The 22,914-nt window shown below is 41.6% G+C and overlaps 1 protein-coding gene across 2 annotated transcripts in view; it reads right to left on the reverse strand.

Annotated features, from left to right (window-relative positions):
• Nucleotides 1-22,914, reverse strand: part of BCAR3 (BCAR3 adaptor protein, NSP family member) — an 81,804-nt gene that overhangs the window by 50,715 nt on the left and 8,175 nt on the right. For both annotated transcript variants that reach the window (XM_083620620.1, XM_083620621.1), the window contains exon 2: nucleotides 10,861-11,188. In XM_083620620.1, the coding sequence (XP_083476746.1) occupies nucleotides 10,861-11,188 (328 nt within the window). The remainder of the gene's footprint in view (nucleotides 1-10,860; nucleotides 11,189-22,914) is intronic.

The raw sequence follows: 22,914 nt of genomic DNA on the forward strand, positions 1-22,914 counted from the left end.
GGGCGCCGCTCGTGCAGCATCCGTACGGAATGCCACACATGCGCAGTCCGTACAACTTGCACCGCCCCAGGTGCCGGAGAAGGTTGCTCCGTCACTGCTGTCCACCCAGTGCACCTGACCCATTTTTGTTGTTCCTGGATGTCACTGGATTGTATGCAAGTCTTATTCAAGAAAATAAAGAGAACCTGCTGGATCAGGCCAATGGCCCATGTAGTCCAGCATCCTGTCCTCACAGTGGCCAGCTGGATACCCCTGGGACCCACAAGCAAAACTTGAGCAGAGGAGAGCTCTCTCCTCCTGCAGAACTGATACAGTGGTACCTCAGTTTACGAACTTAATCCATTCCGGAAGTCCGTTTTTAAACCAAAACCGTTCTTAAAGCGAGGCACATTTTCCCTAATGAGACCTCCCACAGCCGGTGCCCTCCACAGTTCGGATTCCGTTCTTAGACCGAGGTACAGTTCTCAAACCAGGACACTATTTCCGGTTTTGCGGAGTTTGTAAACCAAATTGTTCTTAAACCGGACTGTTCTTAAACCGAGGTACCACTGTATTCTGAAGCACTGCTGCCTCAAACTTTGGAGGCAGAGCATAACCATCATGATGAGCATCCATTGATGGTTTCATGGAGGATAAGGCTATCCTCCAATAAACTCCTTTAAGTTACTAATTTACAGTACCATTTACTGTTGCAATGTTTTAATGAAATGATTTCTTGTAACGAAGCTCTATTTTGAGCTATCCCCTGAGATTTTTCCTTTTGAGAGGAATTCATGCATGTGTGTGTGTGTATCAGAATGGAAGACTGCAGAATCCACAAGGACGTGCTCTACAGGGAGATGGCTTCAGGCACCAGGCTCTTTGGCAGACCAACTCTGCGTTACAAAGATGTCTGCAAATGTGACCATGAGGGCTGTGGCAACGTCAACCCTGCCATGCGGGAAGCCCTTGAAGATGACAACAGCGCCTGGAGATGATCGGTCAGATTGTGTATCCACAGCAGTGACCAGAGGAGGAATGACCACTGGGAGGAGTGCAGAGAGAAGAAATGCCATGGTGCATCTGCATCTGCACAACTGGATGCCTTCATGAGCCCCAGCTGCAAAGAAACATGTCTCTCCCATATCGGTCTCTACAGCCACAGAAGACGCTGTAATCTTCCAATGGTTTGACCTCACAAAGGCACACTCCTCCATTGTTTCTCAGGACAGATATATAGGTAGGTAGGTAGGTAGGCATCTAATATAAGCCAGGCTTCCTCAAACTCGGCCCTCCAGATGTTTTTGGCCTACAACTCCCATTATCCCTAGGTAGCAGGACCAGTGGTCAGGGATGATGGGAATTGTAGTCTCAAAACATCTGGAGGGCTGAGTTTGAGGAAGCCTGATAACAAGCTTTTTCATATTGACTTGCCATCTATCTCCCCACCCCACAAACCAAAGACAGCTGGCTACAGGCTTGCGTACGTATGCGAAAACATTCCCAGAGCTGTGCCTCTTAAGGTTATCAGCTACAATCCCCCCCATTTATTTCTCTGCAAGCAACATATTAAAGAGACCAATAAAGAAAACAAACCACCACTGTTACAGTCTCTTACCACCAATTCTAATTAGCCATGTTTATGGGGTCACCAGAGATAAATCAACAGGATTACAACTGTGCTCAAACACAGCTGCTCATTGAGACCTTGAGTATCAGTTGCAATTGAAAGCTTGTTTCGCTGCCTTAATAAGCCATCTTTCATCTGGCATTATAAAAAGTTCCTAGTTAAAAGGGATCTTAACTTTCTGTAAGAACCCACCTACATCACTACCTCCCTGGGGTATCTTTTGCTGTTTGCTTACAGGCTGCTTTCTACTTGCATATACGGAGCCGTGGGGCTCACACAAGTGTAGAGTTTGCACTGTATGTTTGGCTTCCCAGTCATCAGATAAGTCTTATTTCCATGTCAACAAAAGAGCATTTGATGTAGAGAGTAGCTCATTAGCATTGGAAAGGAAAAGATGTTTTGTTCTTTAGAAGATAAGAGAACAATTATAACAAAAAGCAGCTTCTCAATTGAAGAACAGCATCAATTTAGGAACTATTTGGGGTGACATCACAGACACTCAGAAACTGCACACTAGAGGCAAAACAACCCAATGTTGCTTGCCTTTAGAGCAGGGGTCAGCAAACTTTCAGCAGGGGGCCAGTCCACTGTCCCTCAGACCTTGTGGCCGGGCTGGACTATATTTTTTTTGGGGGGGCAATGGATTCCTATGCCCCACAAATAACCTAGAGGTACATTTTAAATAAAAGGACACATTCCACTCATGTAAAAACACGCTGATTCCCAGACGGTCTGCGGGCCAGATTTAGAAGGCGACTGGGCCAGATCCAGCCCCTGGACCTTAGTTTGCCTACCCATGCTTTAGAGTGCTAACCTTTGGATGCCTTTTGGAGGCATCAACATTTCCCTCCAGTTTTAAGCATCTCTCTCTCACACACATACCTCTGACTTGCAAATCCTGCTACTAAATGAGATATTTCTATTCAAAGCAGCAAAGACATTACTGTTAGTATGATAGCATACTGCAGTTGTGCTGGATCCAGAGAACTCAGTTGTAAGCCCTATTTAGCATGAAGTCTTGGTGTGGTGCTTCAGTGCTGGAAGAAGAAATATTCGCCTTCCATACATACAAAAATTGATTAACAATTTTCACTCCATGTCCCTATCTGAGCTGACAAAGTTTTGATGTGACTGCAAAAATGAAAAATACACAAACACTAAAATGAGCCTTTCTTGAGACATATGTCCCATAGATGGCAGCCCAGTTTGTGTTCATAATTTATATTGTTAATGTACGAGATGAGAGCATTAATAAAATGAAATGAATGAAACAAATTTGGAAAACTATGGTATCCTTTTATTGAATTTGCATATAAAAAGGGAAAACCATTTTGCACCACCTTGAATGCATGGTAACCTATGGAAAACTGATCTTGGTTAAATGCAGTGCTTTTTTCTTTAAAAAATGTTTAAGGGTACTCTCATTTTCCTACTCATATTGAAATACTGCTCCTCAATGAGGTCAAACTTAGATTCACAAAAATGCGTCCCCCTGTGCATCCCCCCAGAAAAAGCACTGGTTAAATGTATTATTTTTACGTCCTTCTCAGTACTGATTGGGGATGACTGACCTGGTGACCTGTACAACTGCTCGGTCTGCTGTCAAGGTGCAGAATGTCAATGCACAGCTCAAAGAACCCTGCTCTCCCTTCTTATGGTTCTTTATCAACTTGAACCACACAACCATTCAAACAGAGAACTGTAAACAACTAGGGCACATAACCACCACGTGTCAGTGGAATTTCAGAACTCCTAACTTCAGCAGGATCATGCATAAAGAGTTACATAACATTACTTATGCAAGTGGCTCATCACAAGACTGATCCAAGAAAACTTTTTTGTCCTCTAAAACTTTGCATCAAGTAAATTTAGTTCACATTTCTACTGGTTACAATAATCTATAGCATTTTAGCACTGCATTTTGCACACAATATTTGAATACAGTCTTTGAACAGTATTACCACACCAAAAATAAAAGCTAAAAAGCAGTTTCCTTTAGGTTTCAAATAGCTCCACTTCTGTCATCTACCAAGCACTTCACAGCTGGACTCCAATTCATTATCAATGCTCATTCTTAGGACTCTTAGATGCATAAATCTCTTGAGATGAGAATGCATTCTTTGGCATTTGGTATCTGTCAATTAAGTTAACCAACACGTACACTCCTCGAGTACATGGCATGTGCTCATTTCACAAGTAAGGAGTTGTCCGTGTGTGTGTCAGTCACTAGTTCAGGAGATTTGAAACTGAGTAAGCATGTAAGTGTAAAACAAATTTGAAAGGCTTCCCCTACCCAGACTTAGAATCACCAGAGCAAAATGTGAAAGCTAAGACACAGAGCATTGCAGTGAAGCTGGATCTCGGAAGCCTTTTTAAAACAGAAGAACCAAGTGGTTGGGGGACAACTATATTGTTCATTAAGTTCCTTAAAATACCATTCAAACCTGAACTGTGCAAACAGAACTCCTATAGAGTTTCAGTACAGCATTCGCTGCCAGCAGCTTCTGAACTTGCTGCAGTTCTGGGGCAGGCCATTACAAATCATTCCTTGGTGTCACAGTGCTTATTTTTCCCAAGCTCCCGGCATGCAGCTCTACTCCTCCTGTACACAATCTGCATGTCAGAGGTGGTGTGGGGAACAGCAGGTGTTAGGATGCCTGCAGTTAAGGTGCAGAAGGACCCTGGCTGACATGGCCCGACTTGAGCATTTGCCAAACTATACCTGTATGTGCAACCAAGACTTCAGGAATACATTAGGATTCAAACGCCAAAGCAAATCCCAACAAGGTCAACAGGATATCTTATCCATCTACCAAAGAAGAATGCTGGTATGTGAACTCTATATACCAACATTGCAACAGACCACACTGTGCTCATAGGAAACTGTGGCTTCCAGTTCTCTGAAAATTCACTTTTCTTTTCTTTTTAGCTCAAATGCAAAGAAGTGATCTCAAATGCCAAGAGGTCAGAATGGAAGTTATTCATGCCTGAGGGTTCCAAGTTATGCTCTCCCTCTACCCCTCCCCATTTTGCTCCTCTTTTACATCAGCAATGGACATAGAGTTACCAAATGGTGCTGCAACAGTAATTTCCTGTATTGGGAATAGATGACCTTTGAGTTACCTTCCAACTCCAAGATTCCAAGTCAGATGAGGCTTAGGGAAGCTTGGCATGAAGTCAATGAGCCAGGAGACAAAGCCTACCAAGCAGTCTTGAGTCACCTAATGAGCCTTCCTTCTATTTTGTTGAGGTCCAAAGCAGTAGAACTCCCAGCTGATCTCAAAATAATTTCTACCATTCACTTGCAGCTGCAGGAGAGCTTCCTAAGCCATAACAGCGATATAGATGGTGCTTCCATTATCCATGCAGCTGATGGACATTTGCAAAGCAATGTGCACATCAGTGCTCTCAGAATTAAACAAGCCCTGTGTGTTTCAAATGCTTATACCCCTTCCTTTAACAAGCATGCTTGCTCCTTTTAAATAGCCATAAATCTTTCCAGGACAAAATTATCAACAAGTTTATGTCTCTGCATTCTCACAGCAGCCGTTCTTCGCTATGCACTTTTGAAATACTTTTAAATACTTGAGTAGCTGATACTGAATGATGACTTGACTGAGCATCATGAGATAAGAAAGGAATTTTTAAATAAAGTTAAAAAAAATTGAAATCCGTATGCATAAGTTGCCTGAAGGGCACTGCGCATTCCAGAGACCTACTTGCATTTTTCTTCCCTTCTTCTCTCTCATTTTTAATGTCTTTGTAATGCGAGTTAACTTCTGCTATGCATTCACTTTCGCTCTAGAGTGCCAGTGTATATTTGTATTTAAAAATATGTATCATGATTTTGCAACCAGAGCATTCCTGCATTATAGCCAAATAGAATTTTTGCACTACATAATCAACTCTACAGGTTTACTGTGAGAGTTACAGAGCCAAACAACAATAGTTGAAATCAGGACACTTGGTTTGGTCAAGCCTCCTCAGGAACGTGCTCAGAGGTAGATTTCAATAAAACTGTAATATACACAAGTTATAAAGCTGAAAATACTCTGCCATAGCTCACAAACCATATGTGCTCTCAGATATGCCAGTAACAAAAGCTTCTCTCAGGAATGATTTTACATTCTACAGCCCGGGACACATGCCTGAACAGAACGTGCATGTCTGCTTCATGTGCTTGGATATGTATTTTACAGAGCACCAAAAAGGAAAACATATGAGAGCGACAATGAGGAAGCTATCATGTCCCCATTTCAAATATATTTTGGAAGGGACAAGTGTCAAAATATAAATGTCATACTAAACTGTTGGTGCATTTTGATGATTCAGGTCTTATTTCTTTTGTGCATGTCTTATTTATTTATTTATTTATTTATTTATTTATTTTATTGTTTATACCCTGCCCATTTGGCTGGGTTTCCCCATTCACTCCAGGCGGCTTACAGAATATATAAAACTTAATAAAGCATCAAACATTAAAAACTTCCCAGTACAGGGCTGCCTTCAGGTGTCTTCTCCTGGACATCTGAAGGGAGGGTGTTCCACAGGGAGGGTGCCACTACTGAGAAGGCATTTTACATTTACTATGTAAAATAATTTTATATACCACCCTTTTCCATAAAGGCCTCAGAGTGGTAATAAAAAAAATATATAAAAGGCATATATCTGAGCACTGGCAGCAAAAGGGAGATTTGGCCCAATGTGTCAATAAAGGCAACTCAAGGCAAACCTCTGCATCTCAAACATTCTAAAACTACAAGACTGCTTTGTTTATACTGATAGTGAAAGTGGAAAAGCATGTAGCACCAGCATAATGTTCTCCATATAAGCTTGCAAATGCCAGATACTTGGGACTGTTCTTTATTACTTCATATATGCTGAGGAATGTTCTTTATTACTTCATATATTTCTTTCTTTAAAGAGGAGACATGGCTAGAACAGTGACTCAAACAGTCTTTTGTGTCGGCAGGCGAGGGTTTTTTTGGGGGGGGCATCCTAGGCGTTTGTGAATTAAATTTTAAGACACACTAAACTTGGGACACGCTATTGTGCCCAGGAAGAGTTTGGAATTATTACACCGTGTTAAGCAAAATCTCTGCCTGCCCTCTTCCCAATTTCCAACTGCCAAGGCTGCACAAAACACCACTGTTTATGTACATGCTAAACAGTCACATGCATTTATAATAAATAATATGCTTAAACAGCTACATTCTCGCTTGCTTGCTTGCTTGCTTGCTTGGGGACATCAGTGCAATCTCTTACCCCACTATAGCAACACACTAGATTGCTTACGTGAAAGAAGGCCTGTGAAATCCAGCAGCAGAGCATTCTTCTTCTGATAGTATCTCTGCCTATTTGTACCATCCAGTAAAATAGCAAAAGTTAGACAAGGCAATAAGTTCATAAACCAGCTCAAACAAGCAGCAACCTTCTGATAAGGTTGCTCTACAACAACAATAAGCCCCCTCCTTAGGGCATTTCTTTCCATGTGATCTCAATCAAGAAGACTCGCACAGCAGGGCCATGCACCCTGCACCACACAATTGTACTCCATAACAGCTCCTCCCAAACACTGTTGACATGGTAGAGGACGGTCTGAAGAGGATATATCTAATGACATGTGTAGGCTCTATCCTACACATGCAGCTCATGGAGACAGCTTACAATCCATTCAGCTGGATTTCCCCCTTCAGATCTTCCCATGACAGGTTGACAAGTGTGAGGGTGGGGGCACAGACAATAGCACACACAGGGTGAGCATGTGCTAATCTGCTGTCCCTACGCAACTGAGATCACATGGAGGGAAACACAGGGGCGGGTCTACTATGAAATTAATGAAGCTTAAGCTTCAGGGGCCCTAATCCGGGAGGAGCCCCAGAAGCAACTTTAGTCCACATTGCTTAAAAATTTGGGGTCTGGGAGACCCAATATAAGTCGCACTTGGATGTTTACAAAATGTGTCTGAACTCAATCAAAGTTCATGTACGTAAGTTGACATTAAACAACAAAAAACCCCCATATATTTACTGTTAACATTGTGATTCCTAGTATCTGGACTGCTTGTTCTTCAAGCCCTTTTCAAAGCCAAATTATAAAGTTCAGGGAGAAATAGTACCTCACTTATAATAGCAAGCCATTCTTTCTTCTTTACAGTGCAGTAAATGTAACACCGTATTTTAAAAGATGTATTATCACAGATCTATAGAACTATTGTCGAAATAGGTCTCTAGAAGTCAACCGATTCCCACACCCTTCTCTCTCTCCAGCATTCATCATCTGAAGTCTATGCACCTGCATGGAAAACAGGATTAACACAAACCACTCAAGAGATGATTATACACAGCTACTTTATAAAAGCTTCCAGAGCCAAGGATTCCACAACCTTCACTTGGTGACTCAATAGCTGTTGGACTGTGGTAAGCAATATTACTGAGGAACACATCACCCACCACTGTCCCACATTATAGTACTTTGTGGCTACCATAATTTAAGGAAAAGTTGAATAATGAGTTCCATGGTGAAGAGATACTTGACATTAACAAGCCAAGTACCAAGTTGAGCAAACTAAAACATTTTAGACTAAGAAAAGATACCTCGAAGTTTTGCGACATTTGCAAAACTGAATAAAGATCACCTCCATCGCTTTCATCTGAGTAGCTGATAAAAATGTTGAAGGGAACCAGGTCTAGAACAGAGCTCTGCAGTACTCAGTTTGAAACCACCCTTCAGTTTGATGAGAAACCATTGGTGATCTGTGAGTATAGTTTTCCAACCAACTTTGCTGAAATCAAGGTAAATTACATCCACCACATTTCCATAATCAACTACACTACTAACCCAAAGAGAGGCAGGGGTATCAGGCAGAAGTTACACTCAACAAATCCATGCTAGGCTTTCTGCTAATCACTGCATTGTTATGAAGATGCTTACAACAAAATGCTTATTGGGACTTTATGTTCTAGCACAGTGGTTCCCAATTAGATAATTACTGAGGACCCCCTATTTTTCAAAAGCCAAGCTACAGACCCCTTACTTTTGAAAATTTTGATAACTCTATGGTAGTTAGCTCTACAAAGCATTTTTTTAAACAAAATGTGGGGTAGCAAAGGATTTTAGGTATACTAAAAAAACACAGACCATAAAATTTGTGATATTACCATGCAAAAATGACAAAAAATTAGTTGTGGGAGAGGCAAGGGATGGGGCCGCGGACCCCCTGTGTGCGTTCCACAGACCCCCAGGGATCCCTGGACCCCTAATTGGGAACCACTGTTCTAGCATCTTCCTTGGTAATGAAGTCAGATTGACCAGCCTGTAATCTACTGAATTCTCCCTCTTCCTTTTTTTTAAAAGATTGGCCATCAGCCTGTTTCCTGTCCAGTAGAGTTCAAAGTATAACGTAAGGAGGCACACATCCCTCTGCATATCAGATTACTACCCCTAGAGTTTCCAGTGTTCACTCTCTGTTCTAGAGAAGGTCCTAGATGAGCAGCAAACCATTCATAAAGTTGTTTGTTCTGTCTGAATGCTGCTTTCTGCAAACCCACAAGATTATACGAGAAATGGCCATCCCACAATGATACACACATCTGCATAAATATCCTCAAGCATGACAAAGCACAGCCTTAGAGGTTTTCCTCACAGTGATGGGTTGCAGCCTGGGCTGGGCCCAAGCCCTTGTGGAATGTACCCATCTTTTCCGACCTTGCCTAGACCTTGCTGTAGGGTGAAGCGATGACACACCCAACCTAGTCAGACTTCAGGTATTCAGAGACTGTACAACTCAGTTACAAAAGCTCTAAGGCGGCAGTCTTCAGCCTGTAGCATCTTAGCTCCTGGACAGTCCAAGAGCAGCTGTTGTAGCCAGTCACAGCAATAGGAGCAGCTGCTGCACAGCAGCTGCACCCCATGTGCTTCCAATGCCAGGTATGCCAGCGGTTTGCCAGGACTCAACTGCCTCCATTGGTACATGGCAAGGGAGAAAGTTTTGTGGATTGTGCCTTTTGCTGCTAAGTTTTGGAATAAATATTTGCAACATGGTGATGTCAATGAATTCTTCTAACTATGCTTTAGTCAGAGTAGATCCACAGAAATTAATGGGTCTAAACTGGCCACATCCATTCATTTCATTGGGTCTACTCAGAGTATGGGTCTACTCAATGGGTCTACTCAGGGCGCAGGTGGCGCTGTGGTCTAAACCACTGAGCCTAGGGCTTGCCAATCGGAAGGTCGGTGGTTCGAATCCCCACGACGGGGTGAGCTCCCGTTGTTCGGTCCCAGCTCCTGCAAACCTAGCAGTTCGAAAGAACGTCAAGTGCAAGTAGATAAATAGGTACCGCTCTGGCGGGAAGGTAAACGGCATTTCCATGTGCTGCTCTGGTTTTGCCAGAAGCGGCTTAGTCATGCTGGCCACATGACCTGGAAAAACTGCGGACAAACATCGGCTCCCTCGGCCAGTAAAGCAAGATGAATGCCACAACCCCAGAGTCGTTCACAACTGGACTTAGCTGTCAGAGGTCCTTTACCTTTACTTTTTTTACTCAGAGTATAACTAACATTGCACACAACCCAGTCTTTTTATGCCAACTTCACTTTCCTGTCCCCCAACGCAGAGAGACCTAGCAGGATCTCTAATGAGACAGAGCTCCCAATGTGTCAAATCAAAACTAAAGATGTTTAACCAAACAAGACATGCTGTTACAAACGGAGGCCAAAACAGACAAAGAAGCAATTTATGTGACAGATGCCTGCTGCTTTTGTTTGAGAGATGAAAGACGGACACATCTGCTAGTCTTTTTTTTTTTTTAAGGCTAAAAATCATTTCCCTTGTTAACCGCAATGCATAAGAAAGAACAACTGGGCACTGCAAAAGGAGCACATTGCTACAGTTACTGCTAAAAAGGATGAGCATAAAATGTAATATTGGTTCCTCTCAGGGCTATGCATAGAGAAAAGAGAGCCAATAGATATGGTCGTTTTAGGCATGGGCAGGGGAAGCAAGATGGCTTACTTTTATTCTGCCACTGTGCCTGCTACTCACTTTAAAAAAAAAGTTCAAGTTATTTACATATGAATGGCTGCTATAAGCAAGCAAATAAAGCAACATCTGTAAAAGGACAGCATATTTACTTATGATGAGCATAAACAAATATGTGTTCACCTATGCATTGCAATATTTTAAGCATCACTAGAAATGCCAATAAACTTAGGCAGCAGCCACAGCAGGTTTAAAATGTAACATGATTTACCTGTGGTGGAAGTTCTCACTCTTGTGGTTTTTCTGGAAATACTCCCCTATAACACCTTGCATCAAAGGTTCTTGGGGTCGATGTGCTTTGGAGTATGGCGAAGTCCCCATGTGGCTAAAAACATCACAGGGTCCAACAGGAATGGTCCCTTTTTTCTTCCTTGGAAGGGTGCCATGAATGGAAACATCTTGACAGGTATGGGAGCGATGGTCTGCCAGAGATGGTTTGCTGCTCAAAAGGTCCATAGAAGATGCCAGCGAGAACTCATGGCTTATCTGCATATTTCTTGGGAGACTTGCAAATTTCCCAGCTGCTATCATTCTTAATTCTAGAAAACAAAAGTTGTACATGGTGGAAGTTAGAGAAACACCAAAGCTAACTTCTTGGATCAGGGTAGGCTAAATTATGGATCAATTGTTTCTATTCAAGTTGCTCATGTATATTAGATTCATAAAGGAAAAAAGAAAGAGTATATCCCTAAAATTAAGGGTTGGCAACTGAGAGCTCTGAAAGCAAGAAAGGCTGCCACAAATATACCCAGTTTTAGATTCTAGTGTCCTGGCTTTCACCACAGTAGCTGCTGTGACTTCCAAGTCAACACTGCACTGGCAAGACTTTGAAAAAAATTAGATGGAAGAGTGTAGTTGGAATAGGAACAACATGGGTAGCTGTTGATAACCGCTCAGTCATCCCTGATAGCTACTTATAAAGGTAACTGAAAATTCTGTAAAACAAGAGGGAAATCTGCAATAGTAGTGTCAATGGGTACTATTGCTCTGATATCCAACATGAGAGCAGCTCAGCTCACCAAGCTGCAATTGTATACTGGTCTCATCCACTGGCGTAATATCTTACACAATGCTTTGCCAGTACAGTGGTTTATAGGATTGGCTCAATATGCATGACAAGACCCAGGGCTGGAGACTCAAAACATACACGTGAGTGTTCGGAAGGATTTCTGGAGGTTAGGCTGTTATTACCGGCAACATTTATCTTTCTAATTGTTTTTTAACCCCCAAGTTTTTAAGCAGGTCAAACATCAGCCAAGAATCATTAACTACAGCTAAGCTGTCAGAAAAGACTGATATTGTACAGACTATCCTCAATTTAAGAGATTACAAATCTAAGCTCAGCAAGGGGTGCCATTTGAAAAAAATATCTTTAGTGCTGCAAGAAAGCAGCTTGAGAAGCAAAGGTATGCTCATGTATCTAAATGCCTGCCAACAAAAAATGCACACACATGCTTGGATAGTGAGTTCCTGTGAGCAAAACTCTGCTCGTGGGATGTTCCTTCCAGCGTAAGCAGGGGAGGCAATTTTCAGATTCTCTATCCCCTTGAAAATCTGTAGGGGCCCTTCCAGAACAATGAAGTGGGAATGCAAGGAAAGGAGGAACTGGCAAAAAGAGTGTCCCTGTTGTCTACCTGTAGGAGTCTATGCTGGATCAAAAGACCTTTGACAAATGGAATGAGACTTTCTCAAAAACCTGCAGCCAAGGAATTGCAGTCTTACAATAGATACAAATAGGGTGCACAAGTAGGCAAGGACATAACAGAGGTGTCAGTTGCAAGCATCCAAATGCTAACACAAATCAAAACATCTGATTGAAATGAATGGAGGGCAGGGATAGTTGTGCGCCACACCAAAAGAAATAATATCCATTTTATGCAACTGTTAAAATCTGAGTTCTGGGCTGGGGAAAAAACCTGTAGCATTTATCCCATGGTAAAGTTAAGTGTTCTCAGTGTAAATGGTACAAATAGGTCACAAAATTACCTTCTCGTACACTTTTCTCATACATGTCTCCTCATCTCTACTATTTGTAGCTGCTGCACTCTATTTGCACTTACCTAGGAGTAAACCCCATTGAACTAAATGGGACATACTGCTGGGTACACATGTACAGAATTACACTGTAAGAGGGTTATTCATATTCTGTGTTATTCCCCTTAAGTTACACACTCCTGCAACATTTTATCCTAAAAACACCATGGCTGGAATTCAATGTCACACTATGTTGAACATCCCACCTGTGAAAGCATATTAGCTTGCCAGGTGAAATTATCCCCCTTTCCCTGGTTTTCTGGGGGTTTTCCTGAGTCCTCCTCCCAACAAGCCAATTTCAGGAGTGTGTGGAATGGAGCCCCTTTGAGCAAGCCCAAACCCTTGCATGGGGCTTCTACCAACAGGGTTTGTTAGGTGAATCCTGCCCTATGGTTTTATGTAACCCTTACAGGAGGCTCAAGAAGGAATCTTCCTCCCCTGGAGGGAATTCCCCATGCAAACCAATATCCCAGCATGAAAACATCCAAGACATGCTTACTAATACAGGCAACCAGCATAAAATGTTCACAGATATGGCTTTTTGCTGAGCCTAAGCAGTTGTAGAAGTTGTTCACTACACAGCTGGGAGATCTCAAAATGCCTTAAAGGATTTAGTATTAAATTCAGAGATGAGTATTGCTGAAAACGCAGATTTGCTAGGAAATATTCTTTTCTTCTTTCTCTGCCAGTGTCAGCTCAGTCAACCAGCTTCAAAGGTTGGATCAAGATGCTGGAGGGGTTTATTACAAAAAGATATGGAAACAAGTTTTGCATGTCTTTGCTGAAGTGCGATCAACTACAAAGCTTCAAACTCTGAGAACTAAGGTCACTTGGTACAATTTTTATCTAGGAGTTCCATGATGTCCCCAGTTAAAGCTACCAACTTTTGAACCAGCCTCCAAAATAAGACCATTTATCTCCATGCTTTACAACCGTTCAGACTGATTTCTCCATGTTAAGCTGCTATTTAAAAGGCACAAGTGATATCACAGGGTTTTTTTCCTGATGAGTTGGCAACCTGGTGATGAATCAAGGTGTGGACTGGGAAACCCACCAATGTTGGTTGAGTAGACATGCTTATACATTCTTTTCACGTTATTATTTTCATCAAGAAAATGACTACAAAAATAACCCTAGGAAAGAGGTTTTTTTCTGTTTTCCTTAGAATGTTAGAGTAAACAGAATAAATGCAATGTAAGGAGCCTGTTGGATAATGATTAATGTGTATCATTGTTAATCAGTTTCGAGTCCATTCAGGAAACCAGCAGGTATGAAGTACTACAGACTCATGTCACTCATCAAAACTCTGGTTGTTGGGCACACCCACAGGGATAGACTGGAGTGACATCACTGCTTAGGTACTACAAACCACAAGAAAAGTTATGAAGCAAACTGTTAAATCTTCTTGAATGCCAGTACTGTGGTTCAATCTACGCTCATTAAAAGTTTGCAAAGCACAGTCCAAAACATTCAAGTGAGATCATTAGTGTCCTTGCCCTACTTATCTTCTTTGATTTGACTGCTTCTTGGCAAGGTTGTTTGAAATGAAGTTAAACATGCCATCACACCCTTTTGAAAGTTTTACACCAGTATCTAGGGCTATCTTTTTGTTCACTCTTGTCCTCAGTTAGGGAGCAAAAAAATAAAACAAAAAATTCTGCATACACCTTATTTGCTGTTCCACATTCAAACATTCCAAGGCAGGGATGACCAACATCTTGGGGGTGGGTGGGGTGCCACTTCCTCATGAACAGCAAGACATCCAATGAGAGCTTTCCACTTACTGATCACACAGTGATCAGGGCAGGACTTTGGGGCAGAAGGCCAGTGCCTCACCAAACAGAAGAAAGAGGTGCTCCCAAAATGCACAAGAGCTAGCTTATCACATTTTGAAGCGAATTAATACATGCTACCATCAAAAGAGCGCCCCCGCAGAAAGAACATTAAGTAAAGAATCTAAAATTACTTAATTGCACCACCAAGAACATGTGTGAACCAAGTAGCTAGTCCAATGGTGCAGCATCATTGAACAAGTGTACATAGAGCTGACCTGATCAAAGTTTGGAAGAGTGAATCTTTATTATTTCAGCCTTGCGTCTTGCAGACACTGCTGGATCATGAAATTAGATAATACTGGGATCCAGATCAAATAAAAATGGGATTCAGCTCTGGGACAAACAAACAAGCAAAACCTTGAAACGACTTAAATTGCATCTCTAGAAACATGTTCTCTTATTAGCTGGGGGAATGCCTAAAACCATAACAAAAACAGATTCCAAAAACAACAAAGTATTATTTTAGTTTGCTTCTTTTGTATCTTTTCTTTTCAACATGTCACAGTAGAATTATATCTGCAGCATGGTCATTAACCCTAAGGCTAGTTTTGTTGACAGAAAGCTACAAGGAAGAGATAAAAGAAGTTAAAACCTCAAAACTCACAGAGAAACAGGTTGTTACACCAGCAGTTAAGTTTACAGTCTGTGGGTAGAAAGTTACACTTAGATTTCAGCCCAAGTCTTCCAGATCTATCTCCACCACAGATACATTTGCCAGCCAATCCACTTATTCAAACTAAACATAGTCTGGCACTGCTGGGACCCTGCAACTTGAGAATGCAGATTGGGGGTTGTGGTATACATCACATTATCACTGTCTCCAAACATCTAAAACTTCTTGCCCACAAAGCTACCACATCAGGGAGCATGGTTTTGGCCTAACCTTCTCCCAGATGTGCTTGTTTTTAATCTGTGCCAAGAGTTTTTATACATGGAATCACCAAAAACATCAAATCCCACACACCTGAATTGTGAAATGGCACAATGCTAAGGGCTACTTGATATTTCTGAAGATGCAGATTGGAGGAGCCACTGCCTGCAATATGGGAATAACAATATTAAAGAAAATGATGTTGTGGAGCCAAACACAATAAAGGTAACTCACTTGCAATTAAATTTGTCATCGATAAAAGGAAGAATGACTAAAATTATTTTAAAATACATTCAGGTACCAGATGAACTCCTTTCACACACAGTTTGAGTCTAGGGATACCACTTACAACATATGCCTCATCCATCCTTTGGAAAGTTCAGAGCAGCTTACATGAAATTCACAGGTAGTTTTCCATCCATATACAGGCTAAGCTAAGATCAGCTAAGTTTCCACAATCTAACTCAGGGGTCAGCAAACTTTTTCAGTGGGGGGCCAGTCCACTGTCCCTCAGACCTTGTGGGGGGGCAGACTATATTGGGGGGGGAATGATGCAAGAGCACCACGAGCCCCAGTGGCTGCTTACCTGTGTCCTGCGAGTGGCAGGGGCTGGCAGCAGGACAATGAGTGGCACACGAAAGGGCTCTGGAGAGGGGCTGCTTAAAATGGTGGCCACTCGAGCACTGCTGCTGCTGGCACCAACAAAGCCCAGCCCCCTTCCTTCTCTAGGCAGGGTGGGAAGAACCCAGGAGGGAGGGAGGGAGGAGGTGCTGCCACAGTGTGAGGGAGATGGAGGGAGAGGGAAAGAACACGTGTGTGCTGGCGATCCACACGGCGATTCCCAGACCAACCGCGGGCCAGATCCAGAAGGGAATTGTGCCTGATCTGGCCCACGGGCCTTAGTCTACCTACCCATGATCTAACTGTTCTATAAAGCCTAAGGTGTTTCTGGCTCCAATTCCCTACTATGACCTGCTTCAGTTGTACCATTATTAGGGTAAAGCCAAATGGCTTTCTATATTGATCCTAAACATATTTATTTCAACTGAGCCTCCAAGTGAAAAGTTTAGGATCACAGAATTTTAATGAAAATATAGATTCTGAAAATCATGATCTCCCTACAGATAAATGACATTAAATTTTTGAGCCATTATTCTTTTGGATAATCTGTGAGGACAGATTAACTGTCTAAACTTTACAGACCATATTCTGGTCTACATACACCCAGGCTCTAGAGGTCAACTTCTCTTCCATATTTTGGTCTAATGAAGATGCCTGTGCAATAATATCTGTTAATATTTCTATCAACAGAAAAGGCTAAACAGCCTGATCTAACCTAAGTTGGTTTGCATTTCTGTTTTCACAGGCAGAGTCTTCTGATATACATAGGCACTGCAATGAAGAAATCCAGGGCTTGCTTTTTCCTTTTTTTGACAAATGAACCTTTGAAAAAGAATACAAAGGGGCTGTGGAACACACAGCCTGATAAAGATAAAAGATTATCTGGAGGCAATAAACACACCAAAAGCAAAAAGTCTGCTTAATTCCATCACCAACAAGTGTGTCTGCCAATTGTCAAAACTCCAGATATCAAAGGGTTCCACCTTTGTGTAAAGAACACAAGAAGAACCCTGGACCCTTCCAGCCCAGATCTAGTCCAGCAATCTGTTATTTCTGTGACCAACAGATGCCTATGGGAAGCTCACAATCATAACAGGAGTACAATAGTTCCCCCCAGAACTAGTCTATGGCACTACACCATGTTTATAATTAACAATGCTGACTCATCTTTAACATACATTATGAACATCTGAATGCGCATTGGAGCAGCTCCCCATGACGACAGCATTGTGCTGAATCAGCGGGATGAGCATGGCAGCTTCATTTCTACCCCAAGCCAAAAGTGAACACATTTGTGGGGGTAGCTCTCAGTTGCCTGAGCGAACTCTTTTTCTTTCTGTCCTTTTTTTACTCATTACTCATGCCGAGCCAGCCAAAATCATAAGAATTAATGGTTTATTTTCCAAGTAATTTTGGAGCCAATGTATAGCCCCAAAGCAATCTATCTTACAAAAGGAAAAGCCAGAGCAGCAGCATGTTACAAATAATTGAGTCACCCAGTGTGGGAACTTTTATTGTAATGGTTATGAATGTATTTGGTGAGGCTTCCTAGGCAGGTTAGGGCAGGAGCAGACTTCTCTCCCATTCGTACGCAGTCACATTTTTGTCTGTTCTACCTCTACCCTCCATTCTCCTCCAACCCCAGTATCTCAACCCCAGGACACCTTGTCATTGAGCTCTGGCACTAATAAATTTGTGTATCTTCTCAGGTGTTGCACTGACCAACAGTACTGAGAACCAACAAAGAATACACTTTTAATCCCACTTTTATTTTGGGGTAGCTCTTTTCTTGGGAACTATACAGTGGATCTCTGGGGAACCTCTAATACATCAATGACAGGTTCTCCTGTTGTGCTGTTATTGGCTACAATTGCTCAATTGGCATTTCAGCTTTTCCCATCCACCGACTAGAGCATCCTGGGGAAATATTCCTCTTGAAGAACAGACCTTAAGTGAGGCAGAACAAAATACCTGATGAAATCACACCACAGCCCTCCCAGGTAATGAGGGTATGCCAAAAACTGCTTTGACCAATTCTGCACCTTGAAGTGAAGCCTTTTCTTGCCTTGGAGAGAACTTGATAAGATCACGTTTTAGAATCACAATTCTTAACATAGCATGGTGCAAAGGCCTTTTCCACTGGTATCTCCATATGCCTCCTGCAGTTGCTTTTAAAGTCAGGAGACCATCCAGAGTGGGATTCAACATGCAAAAGCTTCCGTCAGAACACAAAATCAGCAACCCCTCTCCCTACAAGCCTAAGCACCTTTTGCTCATTCATATAGGTGTTAAGATCCCTGAATCTATTAACTGCCATATCTTAATTGTTTTAAATAATTGTTTTTACTATTATACTACTTTGATGTGAGGCTACCATGTAGGTTGCTTATCAAATTACATGGTCCATCAACACTGGAGCAATTGGAGCTCCCAGGCAAATTACTGGACCTACATATTCTTAATATGAATTATTCCTGTCAATGGGATTCTATATGACTGTCACATTAAACCATATGCATCTCTTTTGAGAGTGAATTTAAAATACACTACAACTAACATTATACAGTCAAAAAGCAACTAATACTATTTAAGAAGCTTCCTGCCACTTTTACTGAAATACTATCATTTATTTTTAATCCATTGATTGCTTAAAAACAGGCCCTTAACTTAATACGTTCTGCTGACAGCTCAAATAAGAGCTAATAAGCAGATTTCAGAGAGGAATGCAATTCATGATTTAGCTCTTTTGATCATATTATATCACTCTTTGTGAAAGGTTCCCTCCATATTGAAGGAAGGGAACTACATTTAACCTTCTCAAATAGCATGTCACTCAGTAACATGTCAAGATATTTTACAGCAGGGATGATCAACCTTTCAACATCAGAGCTACAAAACCCTTAATTCCTATGTAGAGAAAAATGAATTTTGGACAGATGAACTTCAGTCATGCCACAGGGCTGAACAGCTTAAAAAGCTGCACCTTCCAAAATATCCTCTTTTATACAACTATGAAAGTACAGGATCCCTATTGCTGAAAGGTTGGTCATCTCTGGTTTACAGAGAGAGCTCTGTAATTCTTACCAGTTAACAAGCAGCAAACTCCCCAGTCCAGTGCATGCTTACTCAGCTGTTTATTATCAGATTTACTTAAAGGTAAGGGCAGATTCTAAAAGGACCGCTATGTTAGTCTCTTGCAATAAAATCGGACAGAACAGCCCAGTGGCACCTTGAAAGACTTAACTAATTTACTGTGACATAAGCTATTATCTGCCTTGTCAGATGCATGAGAGAGATCATGAAAATACTAAGCAGACAAAACAGAGGCCTGGTTTGCACATAACACTACGTCATGGTTTGTTTAAGCCAGGGATTGCTAAAGTGTAGTTTCTAGATGTTGCTGGACTGCAGTTCCCATAACCGTTGACCATTCACCAAGTTGACTAGGGCTGATGGGAGCTGGCACTCAACAAAATATGGAGGGCCACAGGTTCCTCACTCTTGATTTAAGTCGTGGTTTGTTTAACAAACCACAAATTTCCCCACATGATTATATTCTAGCTTGTTTCTCCAAGGTTTCTTTTGTTTTCCAGCCGTTCTCACCTTTTGCCTTTTATTACTTGTTGAGCCTCTGGAGTTGAGTGGCCAACAAACCATAGTTAACGGTGCTGGGTTCCTGCATAATGCCAAGCAAGAAGGCAAACACAGTTTCACAAGCAAACAATAAACCATGGCTTCACACTGTGGTTTGCTGGTAGCAATTGTGGTAAGCTTCTGGGCAGAATTCTCACGTAACACTAACCCATGATTTAATAAGGTATAGCTGAAAAAACAAAGTTTACAGTTATGTGCTAACCAGGTCAAACAGTCATACATCAACAATCTTCACTAGCTTCATTCTCACTAAGGTGGTCAAAGGGGGAAATTTGCCATGTGAGTCCCCAGCAGGAAATATGGCAAGATGCAGTCCAGACACAGGCTAACCACCTCCGTGAGGACAAGCAAGCTCTAGTCCAGAGGTGACTAACTTATAGGCCTCAGGATGTTATTGGAATACAGTTCCCACCATCCCTGAACATCAACTGTCTGGAGGGGCACATGTTAGTGACCCTCTACCCCAATGTTTCTCAAACTTGGGTCCCCAGCTGTTGTTGGACTACAACTCCCATCATCCCTGACCACTGGTCCTGACAGCTAGGGACGATGGTAGTTGTGGTCCAACAACAGCTAGGGACACAAGTATGAGAAACACTGCTCTAACCCATTAAAGACTATGGCAAAATGTGCTAAGTCTTTAAGGTGTCACAAGACTTTGCCGTTTTTATTTCCAAGTATGCATAGTTAAGATTGCAACCTTAGTAAGGACTCAAATTGGACCTAAAAAAATTTAAACCTAGTGACCAACTAAAAAAAGAAAGAAAAAGTCCTCTGCCTCTCTTTTGCAACTAGGCAGACGTTTTTCTTTTCTTCTGCATGTCGAGTCCATCCATTGTCCTCCCACCATTCCGTTACCATGATTTCTGAGAGTTGTCATGGATATGCATGTTAACTTTCCCAGACAAATAACCTGCCTAAGAGTAAACCTAAACACCCTTTTTTGAAATAATGGACTTCTAGGGAAATAAAGAAAATGAGAGAGAATGAATCCAGCCCAAAGTGGTTTTGTAATCAAAGTATGTTTTTATTTACTCATCCAATTAAAACAGCCTAACTATATCGTTAGCAAAAGTGGAATGTATTTCAGGTACAATCCAGAGTTATGGACATCCTTAAATGTATCCCAATGGAATACAAGAACTTTAAAACACTTAATTTTGACTAGATTGGACACACCATTGTCATTTTTCTCATTCCCTGCCCCATCCCCTAATCCTCTATTATACCTTCTCACACCACCCTTGCAATGTCGGCTAGGCTGCGAGACCCAGAGATCCTCTTGATTACTGCATCAAATGCAGTTTCAGTTTTTGCTTTGAAAAAATATTAAAAATTGAGTGGAATCTTTTCTCTCTCTCCCTCTTTACCAATCTCAAGCCATTTCCTTGCCTATCTAACCCAATAGCTCACACCGGCTCCACAGCCTTTCTGTCTCTTAGTAGCTTAAGATTCACATCAGTTCTTCACAAAGAGAGAGTTCAGGGTGAGTCATAACCAGAGAAGTGGGCTTTTCTCGTCTCCCTTCCTCCTCTCAGGGACAAACACAACCAGCTATTCATTCTTTGGCCAAACAAAGCAGGAGAACAATGTTGTCAGCAGAGTTACACAGGCAGCCCACTTCTCACTCTTTACTAACTTTCCAAAACAAATTAGTTAGGAAGCCAGCCCCATCCTAAAGTCCTGCCTTCACTTAAGCCTTGCCCATATAACACCGCCAAGGTTTCCTGGGCCGTTCAACAGTAAGGTAATTTGGGTGCAAATCAGTAAAACGACTGAAAGGGGTTAGGTTAGGGGGAGAAAAGCAACATAAATTTAGTTAATTCCCAACTATAAGAATAAAATTCTATTTGATAGGACTCCTAACTAAAGAGGTAAAAAAATTTTAAAAGGCCAGAACATTTTATAAACTTACTTTAAGAGGAATGTTTTGCACATAATTGCCAGTTGTGTCTGCTGAGAGAAAATCAGCTGGGATGTATAATGGGCAAATTCCATCACATTCTTACTACCATAGTAACCTGTTTTTCAAGCAGACGCACTTGCCTTTTACAACTCAAAATACGCAATTGCTAGCAACTCTATAATAAAAGCTCTCTATTATTAACATCTTTCTAGTCCAAAGGAATCCCTGGTCAAATTAAGCAAAGCCAACACAGTGGAGAGCACAAGCGTTAGTAAACATCTTAAAGGCATCTGAATAAGCAGCTTAACCCTTGCAGAATACCGTATACACTGGAAACATTAGAATCTTGTATACTGGAGAGACAAGTGAGTCAGGTTGGCACTGAAAACTGCAACAAAGCTGGTGATAATTATGATTATTGTTTTCTGAAGCACTTCACGGTACTTTACAAAATACAGAAGGGCAGGTCCTCGCCCACAATGAGTTTACAATCAAAAATTCAACACAAGAAGACAGAAAGGAGAGTGAAGTGGAGGTGAGGGAGATGTGCTTGCTGCTGTTACACATATATAGGCTTAGGCTGCAAACACACCATACTTTTAAAGCACATTCACACACACCCAGAACAAAACACAGCTTGGGAACTGTAGTTTGTTATGAGTGATCAGCATTGTAGCTCTGTGTGGAGCTAAACTACAGTTTCCAGGATTCTTTTGGGACATAGGAACGGTACACAGTGGTCCCGTAAGACACAGGAAGTGCAGTATTATATACCTATACACTGATGAATCACAGAAAGAAATTTAAAAGCTCTTAAAAGACCATCTCCAACCTCCTATGCTAAGGGAAGATAACCCACCAACTTTGACTCTCACTGGTAGTTCCAATGAGGCAGAATGTTACAATAATAAGACAAGTGGATTAAGGAAGGGGGGGAAATCCGTTATGAATATTTTACCATATTATCCAGGATAATCTTTGACAACTGAATTTTTTGAGACATATTATGCATTCATTCCACACACACACACACACACACACACACCTTCTTTACATCTTCAGACTCTAACACAATTAGTAAACCACATCATGTGTGCTATTTGCCAAATGTAAGTCAATAATCTTAGACGTTTGGGTATTTACCAGTTATTTGACTTTGTACATTTAAGTTAGCTCCATTCAAGGGTCTTTATATTAATCTTTTGGGGGGAGGGAGAGAAGTAAACATGCCATATCTATATACATGTATCAGCCTGTATTCACAAGCACTAAACCTTGATTATGCTCTTCACTTTAATGCCCCATCAACATGACTCTAACATGTGATGAAAAACCCAACCTTTT

This window comes from Podarcis filfolensis (assembly GCF_964270895.1).
Source record: "Podarcis filfolensis genome assembly, chromosome: 6".
NCBI classification, from domain to species: Eukaryota; Metazoa; Chordata; class Lepidosauria; order Squamata; family Lacertidae; genus Podarcis; species Podarcis filfolensis.